At 44.5% G+C, this 23,331-nt stretch overlaps 1 protein-coding gene across 3 annotated transcripts in view; it reads left to right on the top strand.

Moving 5' to 3' along the window:
* The window catches only part of si:ch73-72b7.1 (netrin receptor UNC5C), a 186,331-nt gene that overhangs the window by 87,561 nt on the left and 75,439 nt on the right, over positions 1 to 23,331 (top strand). For all 3 annotated transcript variants that reach the window (XR_004576717.1, XM_020052897.3, XM_010877010.4), the window contains exons 2-3: positions 9,096 to 9,332; positions 21,463 to 21,606. Coding sequence is in view for 2 of the 3 variants with exons in the window: in XM_020052897.3 (XP_019908456.1) it covers positions 9,096 to 9,332; positions 21,463 to 21,606 (381 nt within the window). In the remaining variant the exon portion in view is untranslated. The remainder of the gene's footprint in view (positions 1 to 9,095; positions 9,333 to 21,462; positions 21,607 to 23,331) is intronic.

The raw sequence follows: 23,331 nt of genomic DNA, 5'->3' as shown, positions 1-23,331 counted from the left end.
CCCCCTCTTGGCAATAACACATTGTTGACTGGATCTTGATTGCCACATCTGTTTTGCCAGCCACTCCCCCTCGCCTCGACCCCAAAACCCCCACAGAAGAACATGACAAAAGGGATCAGATTTTGGTTTAGCACACGTCCAGATTGATTTTCACAATTGCCCGGTCTGACAGTTGCGAGCCGGTTCCAGAGCAGACGGGTCTCATTGTGTGCCCTCTCCAAGCTCTTGTCACTGAATAGCCGCACCTTCAGTCATTCTTCCCCACTCTCGGATGGATTCGCAAATAGAGGGAATATGCTGAATCCTTCCCGGGTGATCACCTGATATTTTAAGCTGCTGTGTATAACACACCATTCAATCAATAGGCTGTTGCTGGTCTATGGCTGGCGGGTAATCGATGTCACGCTGTAGAGGGCCCTCCAGTTCTTTATCAGAAGGAAACACCCGGCTTCACATGTGCAGACACACATGCTCTTCCTTTCCCAGTACACTACTTTGACCCTAAAGGGTTTTATTTAAAAGTAGTGCACTATGAAGTGTATGGGGTATCTGGCCCCCCGGATCAATGTCGATGTTGTACCTCAATTTTGGCAGTGTTGTTCACACAGAGGATTGTCTTAAAGTTATTTGTTAATTTACAGTAGTTAACAGACGATTACATTTAGAATGTATTGAAGAGACATGTGACCTCAGTTGATGCTAGAAAAAAAGAGCCTTGAATTTTTTCCGTCTAAACATAAGTGTGTATGTGGGTTGCCACAACAATACAGTAAAATCACTTCATGCTGGTGGGGTTTTAAACCTGTAGTTTCTTTTATGTCTTATGTTTACACAGAAACTATAAAAAAAAAAATATATATTCATTAAAACCTATGAAAGATGTCTTTAGCAAATTCAATGTTCCCTCTCTAAACTAAACAAGATGAAATCCAGCCTGTTTTTTTTTGTGACTGAGTCACTCTTGCATCACACGCGCTTTGCACTTCGGTCCTCAGTAGCTGGTTGTATTTGATGATGACGGGCTGATGTTTGAAGCAAAACAGCGTGATAAAGTTTCAAACGGAGCAATGAGGGACCACCTGGCGTCTCGTTTCAGCCGAGATGCGACACATCAGTGCGCAGTGCCAACGGTTGCCAGGTTGGTTTTGAACCTGCACCACCCTTGATCTGCTGACGACATCCCGCCTGTCAGAAGGCAACCAGCATTTATTTCCCCCCCGTGTAGTCTGCTTTCCAAGCCAGCATAGTGTAGCCGGGAATGTTATTGACTGCCACTCTAAACACCATGACTTTGTTTTAGTGTTGATCCCATTCATGATGATCCTCACCGCTCGACATTTACGACAGGGACCGAGAGGCAGCGAGGGAGGGAACATGGAGTTGTGGAAGTAATCTAACAACCTCCTGGTTAGGAGTTAGTTTGCCAAGCGATAATTTACCCACAAGCTGAGTTTAAAAGTGGTGAGGAGATAAAAGGAGATTATTTTACAACTGAAGTACCGGTCTGGGATCAGTTTTGCCATTTAGATAATTATGTATATGATGGTATAGATGGACAAGGGCCACCTGTGGACTTATTCTGGAATTATTGTCTTTATCTGTATTGTTTAGTCTCTGTATTTGTTCTGGAGTCTTTGTATTAGTTCCGGAGTCTTTGTATTGGTTCTGAAGTCTCTATTAGTTTCCGGAGTCTCTGTATTAGTTCTGGAGTCTTTGTATTAGTTCTGGGGTCTCTGTATTAGTTCTGGAGTCTTTGTATTAGTTCTGGGGTCTCTGTATTAGTTCTGGAGTCTCTGTATTACTTCTGCAGTCTCTGTATTAGTTCTGGAGTATCTTAATTAGTTCTGGAGTGTTTGTGTTAGTTCTGGAGTATCTCTATTATTTCTGGAGTCTCTGTATTAGTTCTGGAGTCTCTGTATTAGTTCTGGATTATCTCTATTAGTTCTGGAGTCTCTATTAGTTCTGGAGTCTCTGTATTAGTTCTGGAGTATCTCTATTAGTTCTGGAGTATCTCTATTAGTTCTGGAGTCTCTGTATTAGTTCTGGAGTATCTCTATTAGTTCTGGAGTGTTTGTGTTAGTTCTGGAGTATCTCTATTATTTCTGGAGTCTCTGTATTAGTTCTGGAGTATCTCTATTAGTTCTGGAGTCTCTGTATTAGTTCTGGAGTATCTCTATTAGTTCTGGAGTCTCTATTAGTTCTGGAGTCTCTGTATTAGTTCTGGAGTATCTCTATTAGTTCTGGAGTCTCTATTAGTTCTGTAGTCTCTGTATTAGTTCTGGAGTATCTCTATTAGTTCTTGAGTCTCTGTATTAGTTCTGGAGTCTCTGTATTAGTTCTGGAGTCTCTGTATTAGTTCTGGAGTATCTCTTTTAGTTCTGGAGTCTCTATTAGTTCTGGAGTATCTCTATTAGTTCTGGAGTCTCTGTATTAGTTCTAGACTCTCTGTATTAGTTCTAGACTCTCTGTATTAGTTCTAGAGTCTCGGTGTGGACTGTAGAAGACCTTTCAAAGGATCAATTCAAGTTGACTCCCAAAACTCAGTAAATTAGTCTGTATGGGTCCAGGTCTGTGTGTGTGTTTGCATGTGTGTTTGTGTGTGGTTTATGAATGTGGGAGCAGAGGATATGGGAGGCAGTGTTCTAGATGATGAGAGACTCAGATTACATCCTCCCTAAACATTCCATTTATAAGTATGCGTGTGTGTGTGTGTGTGTGTGTGCGTGTGTGTGTGTGTGTGTGTGTGTGTGTGTGTCGGGTGTCCATGATTAAGTGCCTCTCTGCTCTCCACCTCACCCCCAAAACACTCACTCTTCTTCTCCCTGTACCTCCAGTCAGCGCTCCCTGTCCCTACACACCTGGTCCAGACCCCCGTGTGTCTCATGAATTTATCAGAACCACCTGGTGTTCAGATACTATTTCAGAAAATGTAAAATACTCCCAGCTGTGCTTGACTCAGCTCGCCCGGCTTGACGGACCGATGCACACTTAGATGAACACTAGTCCCCCCCATCTGGCATGCCAAGCTGACTGATGCAGAGTCTTAAACGCTTTGAAACTCCAACGATACCCGTTGAACCCTTGGTGGATGTTTGTTCAGCTCCAAGGCAGAGTGTGGACCCTCAACATGCTTCCAGTAAATTTCCCGAGTTGAGCGCGGGGTCAGGTGACCCGGAATGGGTGGGTTTTGACTTTTTCATTTTCCTGGAAATGAATTTGCTCAAGGCCCCGCCCACTCTCTGGCCCCACCCACCCCAGAAAAATTCATTACAGTCAACAGTCGACTATGGTTGGCCCGTTTTTAAAACCCTAATGTAAATATGTCTGAGTCATTCATCTAAGGCATTCGAAGGCTCTTGGAAAATCAGTTAACTTCTAGAGTTATTTTTCGGTGGCATAATTTATCTTCCCTTTCCCCTTTCTAGTCTCTCTCGCTCTCCCTCTGTCTCTGTTAAGAAGAGTCAAACAATTCATAGATGAAACAAACTTTTGAAGTCGCTCAGGAGAGACATCACAGGCAATAGTTGAACAACACCAGAAGCAGCAGCGTCAGTGCTCACAGCACCAGGTCCGAGTGGTACATCGTGTGGAGATGTGGACCAATGAAATCAACATTACTGCCAGAACACAGGACCCATGGTACTCCTCTGCTCTGAAGGCAGGGATAGAAAAGCACATGTCCCGTGTGAAAGACACCAGAAGGTGCAGGGCTTTATGGAGCTGTCTGGGCTCCGTGACGGCCTGGGAAACAGCACATCAACCTCTTCTGACATTAAGTGGCTTCAGTCGAATGCTGGCTCGTGTCTGGCCTGTGTAACTGGGGTGAATGTAAGGCAGTGAATGGGACAGATATGTGAGTCGACTGGGCGGGCGGGGACAGACAGACAGGCAGAGATGCAGACAGACAGACAGACAGACAGGCAGGGTCAGGGTTCGGTTCTGAGGCAGCTGCTGATCCCATGGAGACGATAAGGCCAGGCAGTATTACATCACGGCTGCTACGGCTGCCGAGCTGATAAGACATCAAGGGAACGTTTCGCAAGAAGGGGCCCCTTACTCCTGTTGACAGACTGTCGGAAGTCCCCCAATTCAGATGGCGGTGAGAGACGGTGGCATGGGAAGGAGTGTCTTTCTAGAACTCCGGCTCCCAAACGTCAGTGGTTCTTATTGTGTGAGTGGAAGAGGTTTTTGCCTGGGTCCCAAACGGTGTCAAGTTCTCAAAGCCGTTGATCCAAATTTAGCCACTAAACATTATGTTGGAAAGGATGGTCTTTCGAATGCAGACAAATACCTATTTTCCCTTTAATGGCGCTTATGGCAGTCCTTTACCTTGTAGTTCTGTGAAACCCTGATGTATTTTGTACGATGTACTACAGTACCCATAATTCTCAGCAGGTCTTTTTAGGCTCAATAAGACATTGTCTTTTTCAGTAATACTAGACTTTTTCATGGATGTTAACTGTTTACTGAAACTCATTGTAGAATTAAAAAGACTGACAGTCGTCTTTAATATTGATTTTATACAGGTTAGGGTATTTCAAATGTTATTGAAAGCAACTTATTTGTGAATACATTTTGGTAGAAAAAAATGATAGCCTTATTGTCTCCATGGGATCAGCATCTGCCTCAGAACACAACCCTGCATTATGTAATAATGTAGCATTATTATGTAATAATACTAATACTGTAATAGGACAGTGTCATGATGCTACTACTGTAATATGATGATGTAATGAAACAAATATTTTAATAGGACCATGTCATGATGCTACTATTGTAATAGGATAATGTCACAGTGCTACAATGGTAGTAGGATGATGTAATGATACTAGTATTGTAAAGGTATGACGTAAAAATGCTGCTACTATTGCTGTAGGATGACGTAAAGACGCTACTATTGTCATAGGATGATGTAATGATACTACTATAGTGGTAGGATGATGTAAAGATGCTACTATTGCAATAGGATGATCTAATGATGCTGGTATTGTAATCGGATGATGTAATAGTGCTGGTAGTGTAACAGGATGATGTCATGATGCTACTATTGTAATATGATGATGTAATGATGCTGGTATTGTAATAGGACCATGTCATGATGCTACTATTGTAATATGATGATGTAATGATGTTGGTATTGTATAGGAGTTTGGTATGATGCTGGTAGTGTAATCGGATGATCTAATGATGCTGGTATTGTAATAGGATGATGTCATGATGCTGGTATTGTAATAGGATGATGTCATTATGCTGGTATTGTAATAGGATGATGTCGTGATGCTGGCATTTTAATAGGATGATGTCATGATGCTGGTATTGTAATAGGATGATGTCATGATGCTGGTATTGTAATAGGATGATATCATGATGCTGGTATTGTAATAGGATGATATCATGATGCTGGTATTGTAATAGGATGATGTCATGATGCTGGTATTGTAATAGGATGATGTCATGATGCTGGTATTGTAATAGGATGATGTCATGATGCTGTTATTGTAATAGGATGATGTCATGATGCTGGTATTGTAATAGGATGATATCATGATGCTGGTATTGTAATAGGATGATGTCATGATGCTGGTATTGTAATAGGATGATGTCATGATGCTGGTATTGTAATAGGATGATGATGCTACACAGCTGTTCTCCCGCAGGGCCTCCCTCTCATCTCTGTGCTTCTGCTTTCTGTCTCCAGACATTGTATGGAGGATCACATCATTGGGACATGATATAATTATATGTGTGTGTGTACTTTATGTCATTAGGTGCGATGGATAGGGAAGACAGTGTTCTAGATGAATATCTGATTAAACCCTCAGATTACATCCTCAATATCTGTCATCAAAGCAGCACCTAGTGTGTAAGTGTGTGTGGGTGTGTGTGCATAAGTGTTTGTGTTTGTGTGTGTCCATGTGTTACACACAGGCTCGGTAGGAACTGCATAACCTGTTCCATGATGTACGTACAAGCTGTGTGTGTGTGTGTTGTACTGTTCAACAAGCCTAAATGGACTGGCGTCTATGGAAGCAGGCCTCAGGGCTTCTGGCGGACCAGGGGAAGGAGAGATGGAGGATGGGATGAGGGGAAGGAGAGATGGAGGATGGGATGAGGGGAAGGAGAGATGGAGGATGGGATGAATGGATGCTGGGGTGGAGGATGGGATGAGATCGGGACAGTGATAAATCACACATGGTGTGAGGAAGCCGCCACGTCTGATGAATTGGCCTTCTGTCACCGGTCCAGTTTCATAAGCCAATCAAAAATGTAGGACTGTCGCTTACAAGCAGTGGACCCAACCCGCTCAGAGGATGACTGATGAGGGGTGAGAGTCAGTGTTTAAAGGACGGAGCGAATTAGCCAAAGCTAGAGGGAGAGAGACGGAGACAGGAGCTCATTACGTTACAAGTCAAACACTCAGTACCACCACAGCCCACCTTTCTTCCCATAAATGTTTTGGTCTGAGAGCCATGAACGCCATGAGAGCCTTGAACGCCCTGAGAGCATTAAACGCCCTAAGAGCCTTGAGTGCCCTGAGAGCCTTGAACGCCCTGGGAGCCTTGACGAATGCCCTGAGGGCCTTGAACAAATGCCCTGAGAGCCTTGAACGCCCTGAGAGCCCTGAATGCCCTGAGAGCCTTGAACGCCCTGAGGGCCTTGAACGCCCTGAGAGCCTTGAACGAACGCCCTGAGAGCCTTGAACGAACGCCCTGAGAGTCTTGAACGAACACCCTGAGAGCCTTGAACGCCCTGAGTACCAAAACTCCGGATGAGTCAGAGGCTTGGATGTCAGACCCCAGGTGAGATGAGGGGCCTAATGAGTCCTTGGCCAATGATGGAGCGGAAGGAAATTATAGGTTGGAGCACAAGCACTGCCGAGTCCATGAAAATCTGACACGTCCCAAATGGCACCCTAGTACCTGCATTGCATTTATAGTGACCCATGATGCAGGGAATAGGGTGCCATTTGGGACACCAATTTCTTCTGAGCTTCGGTGAACCTTCGACTCAGCGCTCTTTGACCCAAGGGTCAGAGCTGAAATCATCTTCCAATTGGTTTGTTCTGAACCGAAATACACCTCCAATTGTTACGTAGCATTTCAACAGTTCACTGAAAATATATTTTTTACTTCATATTGTTTTTACTGGACACCCATCTAGTGATAGTCCATTAACAGGTCCTCTTACTCAAAAATAGTGACATGAATCGACTTTTGAGTTCTTCAGAGGTGCTTCAGAGGGATTTGACACAGTGATGCTTATCATTATTACGGATCTAAAGTGCTCACACGGGAGCATTTTGTCTGTGTGAGATATTAAGCTGTGTGATTTGGTTTCTAGAGTTGATTGACTATTTGTGAATGCCTTCCAAGCTGTCATCCCATTCCGACAAAAGTGTTTCAGAGACTAGTCATTTTTGACGTGAAGGGTTACACGCAATACATATAATATACCGTACAGTCGATAATATTTACTCTATAGCCTCTAATTACAGTCTATAATATATAGTTGCCACTAATATACAGTCTCTAATATACAGTCTATAATAAATAGTTTCCACTAATATACAGTCTATAATATATAGTTGTCACTAACATATAGTCTCTAATATACAGTCTATAATATATAGTTGTCACTAATATATACAGTCTGGCATATATTGTGGTCTGAAATATACAGTCTGTAAAACATAGATGCACACTCCCTGGAAATAATTGAGGCTGGTAGGCCTGAAATGTTTTCTTGGGGTTTTTTCCCCCAGAGTTTAAATAAAGAATGTATTGAGTACTGATTCTAGCTCTAATCTCTGTGCCAAAGCCTTTGTGGACCTGCTGTGCCATTTATGGGTGTCATTCCCCTAAACAGCAGTGCCTGTGAACATGGGCCGACTATCTGCCTCAAACACCAACGGTTGTCGATTGTGCTCCCCATTGGTCCTCAGAGCCTTTGCAGACTACGAGAGAGAGAGAGAACCAGGAAATGAATGTACTATATTTGTCAAGAATTGACATAATATTTCAGTTAATATTGGCTTATACTGACAGACAAGCCACGAGATCGTTATTAGCAGTAATTAAGTGACGTGTGTGCTTCAGCAACACTTCGCCAGTGTCCACTTACTGTGATAAGGTGGCCTACAGCAGTGGTTGGGTGCTGGGATCCCTGGGGGGAACTGGCCTCTCCACAGGGGGCACATGAGGAGACTCAAGAGCCCATGGGCTTACCGGTGAAATGGAAATGAAGGGTACTTCAGTGGCAGCCCGGGTGGAGCGAAATTCAATCAGTGGCACCGAAACATTAAGGAAGTGTAATAAAACAGAAGAGATATTCTTAGGCAAATAAAATATGGCTTATTCTTTGAGGTGCGTTAGCTCGGTCTCGCCCCGTCTCACCCCGTCTCGCCCCGTCTCACCCTGTCTCGCCCCGTCTCGCCCCGCCAGAGTCACCAGTGGTGCTGACGTTGGTGAGACAAAGCTATTTGTGTCTTTCGTCTAAACCTTTGTCAGCTAAAATGTCAGGGCTGATGATTAAAGGGAGATTTTCTATTACCATGACTGCTTGCGAATTGCATGCTTAAGATCCAATTGTTGTTCATTTAATTGGATTTTGTGAAGTTGATGTGTGGTGGTCAGTGCTGAGGTCCAGCATGTTTGAATGGTGTACTCAGGGTGGAAAGTTATTATGTTGTTAATGTTCAGGCCTGTTTGTTGTTGTTTGAATATAAAGCTGTAATTCTAAAACTATTTCACTATAAAAAATAAATTGGAAAGTCAGGACTTAGTTGGGATAGTCTTAGAGCTATTGTGGGCTCACTCAGAGTTAGGTAAAACTGCTTTTGTCTACTATGCCCTTAAGTTAATTGAGTAACCTTAAGTTAAATGTTTTAGCGCCTGTTGGGCAATTCAAATGCTTGATAAATTACCTTTTCATTGTTCTTTATGTTTTCATAAATGTGTGTGTTTTTTATTGTGCCCTGTAACACAAGGCTCATCTGTAACAGAGTCCTAGGTCTCAGAATGACTAAATGTAAAAAATGCATATCATAATCCCCATCTTTCTCTTTCTACCCCATCTTTCTCTTTCACTCTCCACAGTGAGAGATGAAGATGACTTTCTGGGTTTGGGGGAGCTTCCCGAGACCTTCCCTTCCGACCCCCCAGAGCCACTCCCCCATTTCCTGATGGAGCCTGAGGAAGCATACATAGTCAAGAACAAACCTGTCAATCTGTACTGTAAGGCCACACCCGCCACCCAGATCTACTTCAAATGTAACAGCGAGTGGGTTCATCAGAAGGACCACACGGTGGAGGAGAGGATGGACGAGAACTCAGGTCAGTGGGAATATGGTTGATGATGATGGTGGTGATAATGGGAGGAGGTCGGGAAGTGCAGCTCGGTTTCCACTTCATATTGTGGTCAGTGTGCGCATAGCCTGTCTTCTGTCGAGAGCTGGGTCTGCCAGTTTCAATAACGGGGCCATGTTCACTGATGTTCCTGTCTTTCTGTCTTTCCTTCGCACTGTCTTTGAGCCTTTCTGTCTTTTTCCCATTTCTCTTTCTTTCTGTCTCTCTCTGGCTCTCTTTTTCTTTCTCAGTCTTTCTCCTACTTTCTGTCTCTCTCTCTTTTCCTCTCTTTGTCACTCATTTCTCATCCTCTATGACCATTCCTCTAACTCTTTGACCATTCTTCATTGACCAGTCCTGTTGTTCACTTTATAGCCATTCACTTGACTTTCCACAGTGAAAATATCATTTGTGAGATCCCGTGAAATCAAAGGAGATTAATTGTGTTGTGTTTATACAGATGTTGTCTTTGCACACACACTCACACACACACAGCGGGCAGATACTGTCACCTTTCCCGGCACACGCACAGCTTGTTTGAGCAGAACAAATGGATTGTGGGAGAAGCGGGAAGATTCGCCAGGGGAAGGTGACATCTCCAAAGCTGTTTTATTCATGAGCCAAACTTCCACCTCTCCAGAAAGACAAAATGGAAGCATACAAATTGTCAGAGCTAATTTCCAACCTTGGAAGGAATTGGTTTCACAATTTCAACCGCCATTGTTTATGATTCATGTCACCGTCGATGATATCAGTCTTAAGCGTCTAATGCATTGAGATGGGTCGTAAGTACATAGTTCTCCATAGCGTTAGGACATTTCCATTGCTTTCCTCTAGCACTTCTGTGTTATGATAAGAGCAGTATCATCTGAGGCAGTGTGGCCATCCCTGCTACAGTCAGTCCTGTCTACTGGCCTGTCAAATCCAGATGGCTGAAAAAATAAATCGAGTCCCCATTTCCGCTCCGACGACAGGGATAAATAAGAGGCTGGATGCAGTGTGATTGGTACCTGTAGGCAACAGGGAAACTCAATTTGCCACTTTGGCAGCTGAATGTGGTCAATCAGCAGACACTTTTAGTTTGTAATGGCGCACGGATCCCCAGGGGATTTCTTCATTCTAAAATAAAAATAAAAAATACACTTGAGCAGCATTGACACCCTTCCCTTATTTATTAATTCCCAGAAAAGTTGTATTCATGCTCTGGACACGTGCACACAGACAGACAAAAAATACACAAAACCTAACCTTCATGCCTAAACCTGACCGTAACGCCTAAACCTGACCGTAACGCCTAAACCTGACCGTAACGCCTAGCCATGAACCTAATCATAATGTCTTAACCCCAAAAGTAACCCCAGCAATTTAGTATCCAAATATGCACATACCTGGATCCAAATGGATAGACGTGCCGGAAACAGACACGAACACACACGAGGCCTGTCAGTGTACTCTGGCAGGTGTGAAACTGGGACTGTGAGGAAAGCATGATGACAGTGTCTTGCTGTTTAGTTCTGGGGTCAGAGGAACCCGTGTCTCAGGAACACGTGTTTCCACATTGAAGGTTATGGAATAGCATTAATAAGGCATACCTGAAACGCCATTGTTTGATAGCCACATGGTTCTTGCTTGGATCCGAGGCAACCCTGTTTTCTGTTTCCCTTTGCCTTGTGCTGTGCAATTGTTCAAATGTAGATGAGAGCTGGGAGTCGTTTTCATTGCGCTTATCTTCTCATTTACGTTGCAGCAACTTGCATAGCTAGCATATCGCCATCGACTGTACAGTCAAGGGATTGGAACTTTTTACATCCTGCCTGTGTTCTTCTAGTCCACCTTTTGTGAACGTGCGGTATTCAGTAGTTTAATAGTCAGTGAAGTACGATAAAAAAAGAATAAAGGAAAGACAGTTTCAAAAGTTTGTTAGTGAGAACCGCTCAGGCAGATGGCATCATGTGACCCTAGAGACAGAGGCTATAGGCTGGCTCTGCTCCTCTCTTATTTCCTCTGATTGGAAAAAAACCCAAACCCCTTATAACCCAGCTTGGCCTGGGGTAAGAGCTCAGCGGTTGTATGAGTGGAGAGGGAAACCTGATCCAATTCCTCCTCTCTTTCTCTCGCTCCCTTCCCCTCTGTTTTCCTCTGACTCCATCCGTCTGCCTCTCTCTCTTTCCTCTCTCACACCGCTCTTTATCGCTCTACTTCCCTCCCTCCCTGTGCTGCTTCCTCCCACTCTCTCTCTCTCCTCCCTCTATTGCTCTTTTTCTCTAACCCTCCCTCTCTCCATCTTTCACCATCTCCTCTCTCCATTCCTATGGCCATCTTTCTCTCGCTCTCTCTCTGTTTCTCTCTCCCCTTCCCTCACTCCTTGTCTCTCTGTCTTTCTCTCTGTGTCTCTCTTGCACTCCTTCCCTCTCGGCATGGGACAAGAGTAGATGATATGAACACCCGGCGCGGGAGAAAGATGGAGGAGGATTAGGATGAGTAGGAGGAGTAGAATAATGGAGCAGGAGAGATGGAGCGTGCCATGTGTACCCCGCCTCCTGGAACCTCCTTGAGGTCTTTCAGGGAAATAAAGAAACAAAGTGTCTCCTTACTGCAGAGATGGAGGAAAGGGAGCTGAGAGGAGAAGCCAGCAGGGCAGCCAGGGTCTGGATCACTAGCCCAGTTGAAATGGATTTCCTCTGTAACCAATCTCCTGCCAGAGAGAATAGGATACCTTAGGAATCTCCCATCATGCACTCAGGTTTCCATTCTGGAAGCTTCGCTACGGAGCCAGATGAAAGCCAATACTGTAGGTTAAACGCACATTATGTTGGAGTCGTAAATATGTCCTGGGGTTGAAGAGAAATTGAATGGTAAAATCCAGTATATATAAAAAAAACATTTAACATTGGAATAAGTTGTATGAAAATGATTTTACCCGTGGACTTCTAACTGAGTATGTAGGGGCAGGTTCAAGCTTTTGGCTGGTATTTGACTTCTGGAGGCTTTACCTCAGCCACTCTTTTTTCTGACTAGCTAGCGTTAGTTTTACTATGTTCTGTGTCCTGACCATCCTCTCAGATACATTTCACCCGACTACTGTGTCTGGTTACCTGTCTCTTATAGGAGGATCACTGGGCACCAGAAGGTTGCTAGATCCCTGAGCCGGCAAGAAAGAAATTACAATTCTGTACCTGAGCAAGACAGTTAACTTTAACTGCTCCCAAGGCACTCAAATGCTGCAGCGCAATTTGAAGGGGTTGGTTTGGAAAAACTGAAGTCAATTTCGATTGGACCTTGCGTTTAATTGACGCCTTGGTGAATTTAATCCTTGTTCACAGTGTGCGGTCTAAGAAGGGTCCAGAAGGGGCGGTCCTACGACTGGTCAACATATTGATTTTGTCATTCTTATAAAAGCGTCAGAGGTTTTGTGAGAGGTGAGTTGAAGTGAAGCATCGCTAATAGTCCTTGAATTGACCATGAAAGCATGGTTCTGTTTAATCCATGTCCTACCCAAGACGCCCGTAGGTGGGCAGTATTAGTGGAGCAGGCATGCCATATTTCCACAGCAAAGCACCAGTGGCATGGGTCAGGTCCCACCTTTGAAACCGGGACAACCTGAGGCAGGCACAGCCATGCATCTGGTTGCATCTGCAGCCTAGTGTATTTTGGGTCCCGGCACCTACAGCGGAACACAGTGCTGTGGCCGGTGCTGCCCATGATGGTTTTTGGTTTGATTGCGGGTGTGTGCCTTCGTGAGGTGGGTGTGTGTTGGGGTGTAGGTAGGCACGCGTTACAAAAGTAGGATTTGAATTGATGCTAATATAGATGGTTAACAGTTAGATAATGTCTGCTAATATGGAAGGTTTACAGATTGATAATGTCTGCTAATATAGATGGTTTACAGATATATAATGAAAGCTAATATGGATGGTTTACAGATAGATCATGTCTGCTAATATAAATAGTTTACAGATAGATATTGTCTGCTAACATAGATGGTTTACAGATATATCATGTCTGCTAATATAGATGGTTTACAGATACAGTGGGGAGAACAAGTGTTTGATATAATTTTAAATAATTAATTTGCATTTTATTGCATGAAATAGGTATTTAATTACCTACCAACCAGTAAGAATTCCAGCTCTCACAGACCTGTTAGTATTTCTTTAAGAAGCCATCCTGTTCTCCACTCATTACCTGTATTAACTGCACCTGTTTGAACTCGTTACCTGTATAAAAGACACCTGTCCACACACTCAATCAAACAGACTCCAACCTCTACACAATGGCCAAGACCAGAGAGCTGTGTAAGGACATCAGGGATAAAATTGTAGACCTGCACAAGGCTGGGATGGGCTACAGGACAATAGGGAAGCAGTATGGTGAGAAGGCAACAATTGTTGGTGCAATTATTAGAAAATGGAAGAAGTTCAAGATGACGGTCAATCTGGAGCTCCATGCAAGATCTCACCTCGTGGGGCATCAATGATCATGAGGAAGGTGAGGGATCAGCTCAGAACTACACGGCAGGACCTGGTCAATGACCTGAACAGAGCTGGGACCACAGTCTCAAAGAACACAAAGAACACACTACGCCGTCATGGATTAAAATCCTGCAGCACACGCAAGGTCCCCTTGCTCAAGCCAGCGCATGTCCAGGCCCGTCTGAAGTTTGCCAATGGCCATCTGGACGATCCAGAGGAGGAATGGGAGAAGGTTGTGTGGTCTGACAAAAATAGATATTTTTGGTCTAAACTCCACTTGCCGTGTTTGGAGGAAGAAGAAGGATGAGTACAACCCCAAGAACACCATCCCAACCGTGAAGCATGGAGGTGGAAACATCATTCCTTGGGGATGCTTTTCTGCAAAGGGGACAGGACGACTGCACCGTATTGAGGGGAGGATGGATGGGGCCATGTATCGCGGGAAGGAGGTCGTATTGGCAAACAACCTCCTTCCCTCAGTAAGAGCAGTGAAGATGGGTCGTGGCTAGGTCTTCCAGCATGACACCGACCCGAGAAACACAGCCAGTGCAACTACGGAGTGGCTCCGTAAGAAGCATCTCAAGGTCCTGGAGTGGCCTAGCCAGTCTCCAGACCTGAACCCAATAGAACATCTTTGGAGGAAGCTGATAGTCCGTATTGCCCAGAGACAGCCCTGAAACCTGTAGTGTGTGCAAATCTGATCAAGAACTACAGGAAACGTATGATCTCTATAATTGCAAACAAAGTTTTCTGTACCAAATATTAAGTTCTGCTTTTCTGATGTATCAAATACTTATGTCATGCAATAAAATGCAAATTAATTACTTAAAAATCATACAATGTGATTTAGATTCCTTCAATCACAGTTGAAGAGTTCGTATGATAAAAATTACAGACTTCTATATGCTTTGTAAGTGGGAAAAGCTGCAAAATTGCCAGTGTATCAAATACTTGTTCTCCACACTGTAGATAATGTCTGCTAATATAGATAATTTGCAGATAGATAAATAATGTCTGCTAATATAGATGATTAACAGATAGATAAATAATGTCTGCTAATATAGATGATTTACAGATAGATAAATCTGTAAATCCCCCCCCCCACCTCGGGTGCCACTTCATGTATAGCGCCTCAGAGAATGCCTTGGGTAGAATCAGGTTTCAAATGAACCTTCAAAATGTATTGTGACGAAATGTGCAGCACATGAATTAGTGATCATCCAGGGATCTGAGTGACAGCAGAGTTTGTTACTGCCGACTCTTGGCTCAGAGTAGCTCCTCCCCCTGCTAACGGTTCAGGTTACGATTGGGTGCAGGGAGGCTGATCCGGGATCTGCACATCAAGAGAAATCCACCCGATAGTTAATGGTTGCAGGGATATTATTTCCATTAATTTCTCATTTGGGTTGTTTTGTCGAGTCAGGCTGCTAATATCCTCACAGTGGATTGATTGATAGGGTATAGAGGTGTCTATTACAAGCTCTGTGGCTGCAATCTGCAATTAAGAACAGGGGTCTCCAGGGTTGAATGGTAATAAGGTATCCATAAGGAGAGTGTGTGATCTGAGGTACATTACCACTATTAGCAGCATATTAGAGGGTATTAGAATGCCAGTTTCTCTGACCTTTGACGACAGTCATGCCTGCGTCCCAACTTGCACGCTTTTTCCTGCGTAGTGCACGTCTTTTGACTGGGGTCTATTAGGAACGGGAAGACTGTAGGGAATAGGGTGCCATTTGAGACTGCGGCCGTGAATCGGCAGCGGTGATTTGTGCCTCGCGCTGTTCCTTTATTAACGTCACACTCGCATTGATTTTTCTGTCCCTTGTCCTTCTCCTCTCTCCTTCCCTCTCGATTCCTCTGTCGGTCTCTCTCTCTGCTCTCTCCCTCCCTCTCGATTCCTCTGTCGGTCTCTCTCTCTGCTCTCTCCCTCCCTCTCGATTCCTCTGTCGGTCTCTCTCTCTGCTCTCTCCCTCCCTCCCGATTCCTCTGTCGGTCTCTCCCTCCCCCTCGATCCCTCTGTCTGTCTCTCTTTGCGCTCTCCCTCTCTCCCTCTCTGTCTTTCACACTCCCGCTTGTCCCTCCCTATCTGCTTCCCTCACTCTGACTCTACCTCTCCTCTTCCCTCTATCTCATTCCCTTTCTCCCTCTCTCTGTCTCCTTTGTCACTTGCTTGGGAACCGGGTCCCATTGTCACGTGAATCACAAGCTTCCATTATTTATGTCCGTGATGGTTCATAAAAGAGGTCAATTACATTCTGTGTCATCGCCCAACATGGTTCCTGGTGTGTGTGCATGTGCGTGTTCAAACTGTCTGTAGAGCATCCGGGTGTGGCCAGGCACAACAGGTGCAGTTCTCCACTTGTCCCAGAATACAGTGGGTCTCCAGAGCCCTGAACCAGGAGGGACTTTGATGATCAATTATATTCAGGGTGGTAGACATCCAGCAGTCAGACCGACACCCCCCCCCCAAACCTCCCTACCTCCTTTGCTTCATTCCTTCCATCCCTCCTTCTATCCTTTCTTCATACCTCCCCTCCAACCCTGTGATCAGTCACGGTCCACTGACCCTATTCTGTACAGTCACTGGCACTTCTCATTCTGTGTCTCTCTTGGACTTGAATGAGCACACTGCTCTGTCTGTTTCTGCTGCAGGGGTCTACTGAGCATGTCTCTCATTGGTGGCCGGTCAGTTAGGGCATTATTGCCCCATTTTTGAATGTAAAGAAATGTTTTGTAACCCGGTTGTTAACTTTGAGGAGTTTCTGGGTTATTTAGCATATTCTCTCTAATAGGTATTGCCTAGGTGGCGCCAGAGAGCAATACATATTGTCACTCAGTATATCGGCATCAAACAACCTGCAGCATCAAATTACAGAGGACACTGCATATCGGTCTACTCATAACTCTGGTTGTTACTGGAAAGGAAGAAAGTGTGGCTGTGTGGCTGCAAACCACAGGAACCATCTTCTTGCTGGACCGAGTGCTGTTTATGTTCATGTTGCGACCGACACGTCGAACACCATAAATCCCTTCAAGTGTTGTCTTGGTGTGTCTTGAAACAGTGCTCCCTCACTAAGGAAGAGCAGGTTGGAGCGAGGGCAGCAAAACATATTGCTCTCTCCCAACTAATGCGCTTGATGGAACTTTGGGAAGAAATACATTCATTATATGAAAAACAAAACAAATATGTATCATGTTGGTTGACAAAATAGTAGTATACATATTTATCCCACCACCAATATTAGAGTTAGAGACAATTAGTCTTTTTGTTTCTGTTTCTCTTCTGTTTATTTTTTGCTTTGTTCTGTTTTAATAGAACAAGTGAGTATGGTTACCTGAAACCAAATCATTATGAACATTGAAAATAACTAGTTGACGGTCATTGTTTTCATTATAGGTACTGTATAGCTATTAGCTAGCCATCTACAGTAATCAGCCTCTAATTTAAAACGTTAAATGTACATTTTTGATATGCCAATGTCATTCCATACAATGGGTTTCGGATTAGCACATGATTAGAGTATTGGCCAATTCTCATGACAAAGCAGGCATTGACCCATAAATAGTTGCTCTTCAAACCCCTCCCTTGTTCACCACAATCAATTTTATCATGGTCCGGCTGAACTACGCTTGCTTCGTTTTTCTCTTTTTTAAACCAATAATTGTTTGCTTAAAGGGACCGTGCCCGTCTTTTGATAAAAAAATGCTGTCGTCATTTGCTGCTGTCCTTACTAGCCAATCAGCAGACGACACTGCTTCCTCTCTGACCCTGTCTTTGTCTATCTCTCTGTGACTCTGTCTTTGTCTATCTCTCTGTGACCCTGTTTTTGTCTATCTCTCTGTGACTCTGTCTTTGTCTATCTCTCTCTGACTCTGTCTTTGTCTATCTCTCTCTGACCCTGTCTATCTCTCTTTGTCCCTGTCTTTGTCTATCTCTCTGTGACTCTGTCTTTGTCTATCTCTCTTTGACTCTGTCTTTGTCTATCTCTCTCTGACTCTGTCTTTGTCTATCTCTCTCTGACCATGTCTATCTCTCTTTGTCTCTGTCTTTGTCTATCTCTCTGTGACTCTGTCTTTGTCTATCTCTCTTTGTCTCTGTCTTTGTCTATCTCTCTGTGACTCTGTCTTTGTCTATCTCTCTTTGACTCTGTCTTTGTCTATCTCTCTGTGACCCTGTCTTTGTCTATCTCTCTGACTCTGTCACTCTGCCGGAACTGACAGTGACTGCTGACAAGGGGATGGTGGCATACCGTTCTCTCTCTTTATTTTGACTTTTGACTACCCACAGGGCCAGTGTCTCGGACACAGATTGAGCCTGGTCCTAGGAAAAAGATCTAGCTCAGTGGAACATCTCCATGCACATTTATTTTAAATTATGTGTCCGGGAATCTGGCTCTTTGAAACCTACAATATGTGGTAGTTTGTATTAGACAGGACAATGTAATCAATCACATAAATCAGGCATAACTCAACAATAACTGCACTATCAAACTGTGTAAAATCTGTCACAGTGTCCAAATACAACACAAAAAACATAACACTGTGAACACAGCACTAAATGTAACCCTGTGAACAGAGCACTAAATGTAACAGTGTGAACACAGCACTAAATGTAACACTGCAAACACAGCACTAAATGTAACACTGCGAACACAGCACTAAATGTAACACTGTGAACACAGCACTAAATGTAACACTGCGAACACAGCACTAAATGTAACACTGCGAACACAGTTCTATAAACGCAACAATGCAAAAACTGCCCTGTAAACAAAACACTGTAAAAGCAGCACTGTAAATTCAACACATGAACGCAAAACTGTAAACGGTGCTATTAACTCTGCACTACAAAGACTGTACTTAAAACACTGCCCTATTTACACTGAATTGTAAACACAGCACTGTAAACTTGGCTCTGCACACCTATGTAAACCCGGCCCTACACAACTCTGTAGACTCGACCCTGCGCATCTCTGTAAATTTGGCCCTGCACACCCCTGTAAACGTGGCCCAGCACACCTCTGTAAACTTGGCAACGTAAAGGCAGTTTGCAGACGTAACAGTGTGGCCTCTTTTGATGTCTGTGAGAGGTTCCTAGAACACAGTTGTGAAACAGGGCTCTTAAGTTCTCTCTGTTTCCTGGAGGCTCCTTTTGACCCAATGCTGATTGTATTTAAAACAGCCTTTAGGTGCCTTTTCCCTCTCAAGTTATTCTCCAAAGAGATCCTTGCAATTGATTCAAAAGAGAAGAGTCTTTGGTTTTGTCTGCGAGAGGAGCTGGCTGTTCTTTATTTACTGTAGGCTCATGCTGCGAGTGGCTTAAGATGTGGTTGATTAGTGAGAGAAGTGTAAGTTATCCCCAAAATTCGTCCACATAGAATTCTTTCTAGGATTTATTATTGTAGTTATGGTTATAGCCTCTTCTTTGAGATCTTTCCAATTCAACCCCTTAAGTCTTGCTCACGTTTATTTCTGAATTAATTATTATATTTATCATCACTTATTAACTTTTGCTGCTCACCAACTGTATTTAGCTAAAGTACATAAAACACAATTTTATATTTTTCCACCACGCACGCACACACGCACACTCACACACACACACACACACACACACACACACCCACCATATTCTCTTTTTGAAAAGGTGGTTCACTTTAATCAATAAAGAAGTCATGTTTTTACATTATGGTATCCAAAGGAGAATTGAAGAAAAACATAGAGAATTTACTGAATTCCAATACAGTTATTGTGTCATACTGCAAAGGCAATAGAAAAGCTATTGCAAATCTATGGGGACTTCCCCAAATCCATGTTTTTAGAGTCTGATTGATGTTGATGCTCTCTCCACATTCTGTAAAGTAGAACTACTGATTCATGTCTGTGTTTTCCACCTTCAGAATGCAGACGTTCCCATTTGGTTACACCAGTCTGCAAGTTTGATCTGTCTGTAGACGTGCGCGTGTCGGTGTGTGAGTGTGTGCTTGTGGTATCACGGTCATTGTTCACCATCATTGATTTTCAGTGGGCCAGTTGTATGTAACAGCCTTGAATCTGCCATGGCTTCCTGAGCGGTTCCTTCCTCCTCTTCTGGCTCCTCTCATCTTCGCTTCCTCTTCTTCCTCCTCTCATATCCTCTACTTTCTATTCTTCTTCCTCCTCTCATCTTCGCTTCCTCTTCTTCCTGCTCTCATCTTCGCTTCCTCTTCTTCCTCCTCTCATCTGCTCATATTCCTCCTCACCTACTCTCCCACTCTCCTCCTTCCATTCCCCTTCTCCTTCTCTCCTCTTGTCCTATTCCTCCTTTTCCTTCCATCTTCTTACTCCCTCTCTCTTCTCTTCCTATTCCCCTATTGCCTTCGGCTCCCCCCCTTTTTCTCCTGTTTCCAGTTTTTTCTTTATCTTCCTCTCTTTCGAACTCTCTCCTCCCCTCTCTTTCCCCCTCTCCTCTCCTCTCTTTCCTCCTCTCTTCTCCCCCTCTCTGCTCTTCTTTCTCCTTCCTCCCCTCCTTTTGTCATTGTCCTCCTTTTCATCCTCTTCCATCTCTCTCGTTACTCCGCCACCACCTCCTCCTACTCCCTCTCCACTGTTATGTTCTGTCTAACCCCCTCCTGATTCCCACCTCCCCTCCCAAACCCCTCCTCCCCACACATTACCCAATATTATTTTCTCTGCTATTCTCAGGTTTTTGATTTATTTCAATATATCTATCTTATTTTCAGACGCACAAAGACATACACACACACACACACACACACACACGCACACACAGTCAGGCATTCTGTTTTGAACATCAGCGTCTTGTCTCCAAACCATTTCCCCATCTCACTAGCGGTTTAGTACAGAAGGAGCAGTGTGCTACAGCGCTTTGCTCTTGGCTCCTCCACCTTGACGGCTGTAGTTTGAATTTTGCATGAGCAGTAAGCTGGAACACCCGACTCCCTGCTGAGGGACCAGCCTGATTGTTATAAAGGGTCTGTGTAAATCTCCTGAACCCGAAATAAACAGCGTGATTTTCACTCCCTCCCCCTCCCCCCTCCCCCCTCTCGCTCCTTCTACCATCCCGTTATCTTCCCCATCTATCCACTGTTACAGGTTGCATGGTGTCGTAACCATGGCCACCGTGTCACTGCTGTAATCGCTGCTATCAGACTGGAACGCTGTACGTTCACTCCGTATGTCCCAGCTTTGTGGAGGCTGCTGGGTTATGTAGTGTCTTTCAGATAATCATTATGACTGCGCCACCCTTGTACCCTAAATGTGTCACTTAATGTCCCCCCCCCCCCCCACACACCTTTTTTTGGTTGCCTTTCTGGGTCTCCCATTTCATCATATCTCATTGCATCTACGGCCTTGTCTCATCGCAACGACTTCAATGGATTCTGGAGAGCGGAAAGCTGCAGCAATTCACTCAATTGTCTGACATTATCAGTTGTCTTCTGGAGGCGCCTGGGCTGGTTCCTCTCTAGGTTTCTGAGTACAGACGTTTTCCTTTGTCTGGCCCTGTGCTTCTGCCAGATCTTTTGCTTTGGGCATCAGGTCGGGTGTCTGTGAAGCAGTGTGACACAGCTGCCGAAGTAGATAGGACTTCTTCCAACAGACTGATGTGTGTGTTAACAGTATTGTCTCTGTCCCCGGTGCAGGTCTGGTGGTGCGTGAGGCCAGCATTGAGATCTCTCGACAGCAGGTGGAGGAGCTGTTCGGCCCGGAGGACTTCTGGTGTCAGTGTGTGGCCTGGAGCTCCGCAGGGACCACCAAGAGCCGCAAAGCACACGTCCGCATTGCGTGTGAGTCACTTGTTCGCTCCCACACAACCACACACACACAACCACACACACACACATACACACAACCACACACACACGCACACACACTCTACCACACATACAACCACACACAACCACACACACACACCACAAACACACATACACACAACCACACACACACGCACACACACACTACCATACACACAAACACACACACACACAACCACACACACACACACACACAACCACACACACCCACACCACCACACACACAAACACAGACACACAACCACACACACACAACCACACACACACAACCACACACACACAACCACACACACACATACCCAACTACATGCTAATGCATGTGGATTTTTTTGTATCACATTTTTTAACCTTCACCTCAGCTACCTAACCCTTAATCACCATCTTCATGGGGACTTGTTGTGCCAACGTATAGTAAAAGCAGGATCTCATACACATGCGTGCACGCACACGCACACTCACACTCACACACACACACACAACACAGTGGCAGACACACACAAACATGTGTCAGCACATCCCCCTGCTGAAGCTGTGCCCTATCACTCGCTGGGGGGTTGGGCTGAAGGACAGAGTTTAAAGGCCTCAGATGTTGAAGACTCAGATGCTGTTAAAATCTCCAGGCCAACCGGCCTTTGATGTATTGATCTTACTGTCCCTTCTCTGATTGGCCGGTTATTTGTCTGAAGAAAACGAATCCTCTTTCAGGACAGAGACAGACCCATCAATATATTATTGGTTTAAAAAAAGTACGTTTTTTTCACTATTTTTTATTTTTTTACATCAATATAGCCAAGTATTTGAATTATTTATTCCAGGCAGTCATTTCTGCTCATCTTTTTCAAAGGTGTCAATAATTTTTTGACTCAAACATTTTAGCCCGCGGGAGGCTTTAGGCTTAACTGGCATCCTAGGCCCTATGTGCTGTAAGTGCACTGCTTTTGACCAGAGTCCTCTGGGTCCTGGTCAGACGGAGTATGCTGTGTAGGGAACAGGGAGCCATTTGGGATTCTCAGTGAGAATGAGGGCCGACACTGTTTAAGAGCAACAGATGAAGGGGGCTTGAAAGTGGGTCACATTTGACAGGCCAAAATAATGATGTTAACGAGCAGCACTGCAGACAGGAGGCAAACCCATGTTGATATGAAGAACACCACCTTCCCACTCATCTAGTGGGGTCGTTTGCGTGTGAGCCGACGAGATGGCGGTCATTGTGGAGTCGCTCTTAGGACACGAGGATGAACGCTGGATAGCCAAACCAGATGGGACCGTTTGAGGTTCTAATATAAGAGAGCGTTTAGGCAGGTTTCGTTCAGCCGTCTGGACAGGCGCATGTCGCTGGGAGATTCATGACTGAATCTTCAGGCTCAGTTTATTGCTAGAACTTTTCATTGGAGTTATAAGCTGTTTTCCACCATTACTGAAGCATTCAAATTCTCCCTCTCTGACAAATGTCCCAGTCCACTGTTATAGCCTGCTGCGTCAGGTGATCTCTGCTAAACGTGCAAAAATCTTCGGTAAATGCTTATAACTCATCAAAGTTGACAGCAAATACAAAGTTCTCAATGCCTTTCTTATTGTTACGGGCGTGGAGAACGAAAAATAGTGAGAGGAGTGAACTGTCAGATGACCCAACACCCCCTCCCACACACACACACACACACCCACCCACACACACGTTTCTTCTTGTTTGCAACGCCA

Source organism: Esox lucius, chromosome 13 (genome assembly GCF_011004845.1).
Source record: "Esox lucius isolate fEsoLuc1 chromosome 13, fEsoLuc1.pri, whole genome shotgun sequence".
Classification (NCBI taxonomy): domain Eukaryota; kingdom Metazoa; phylum Chordata; class Actinopteri; order Esociformes; family Esocidae; genus Esox; species Esox lucius.
This window is presented reverse-complemented; position numbering and strand designations above follow the sequence as displayed.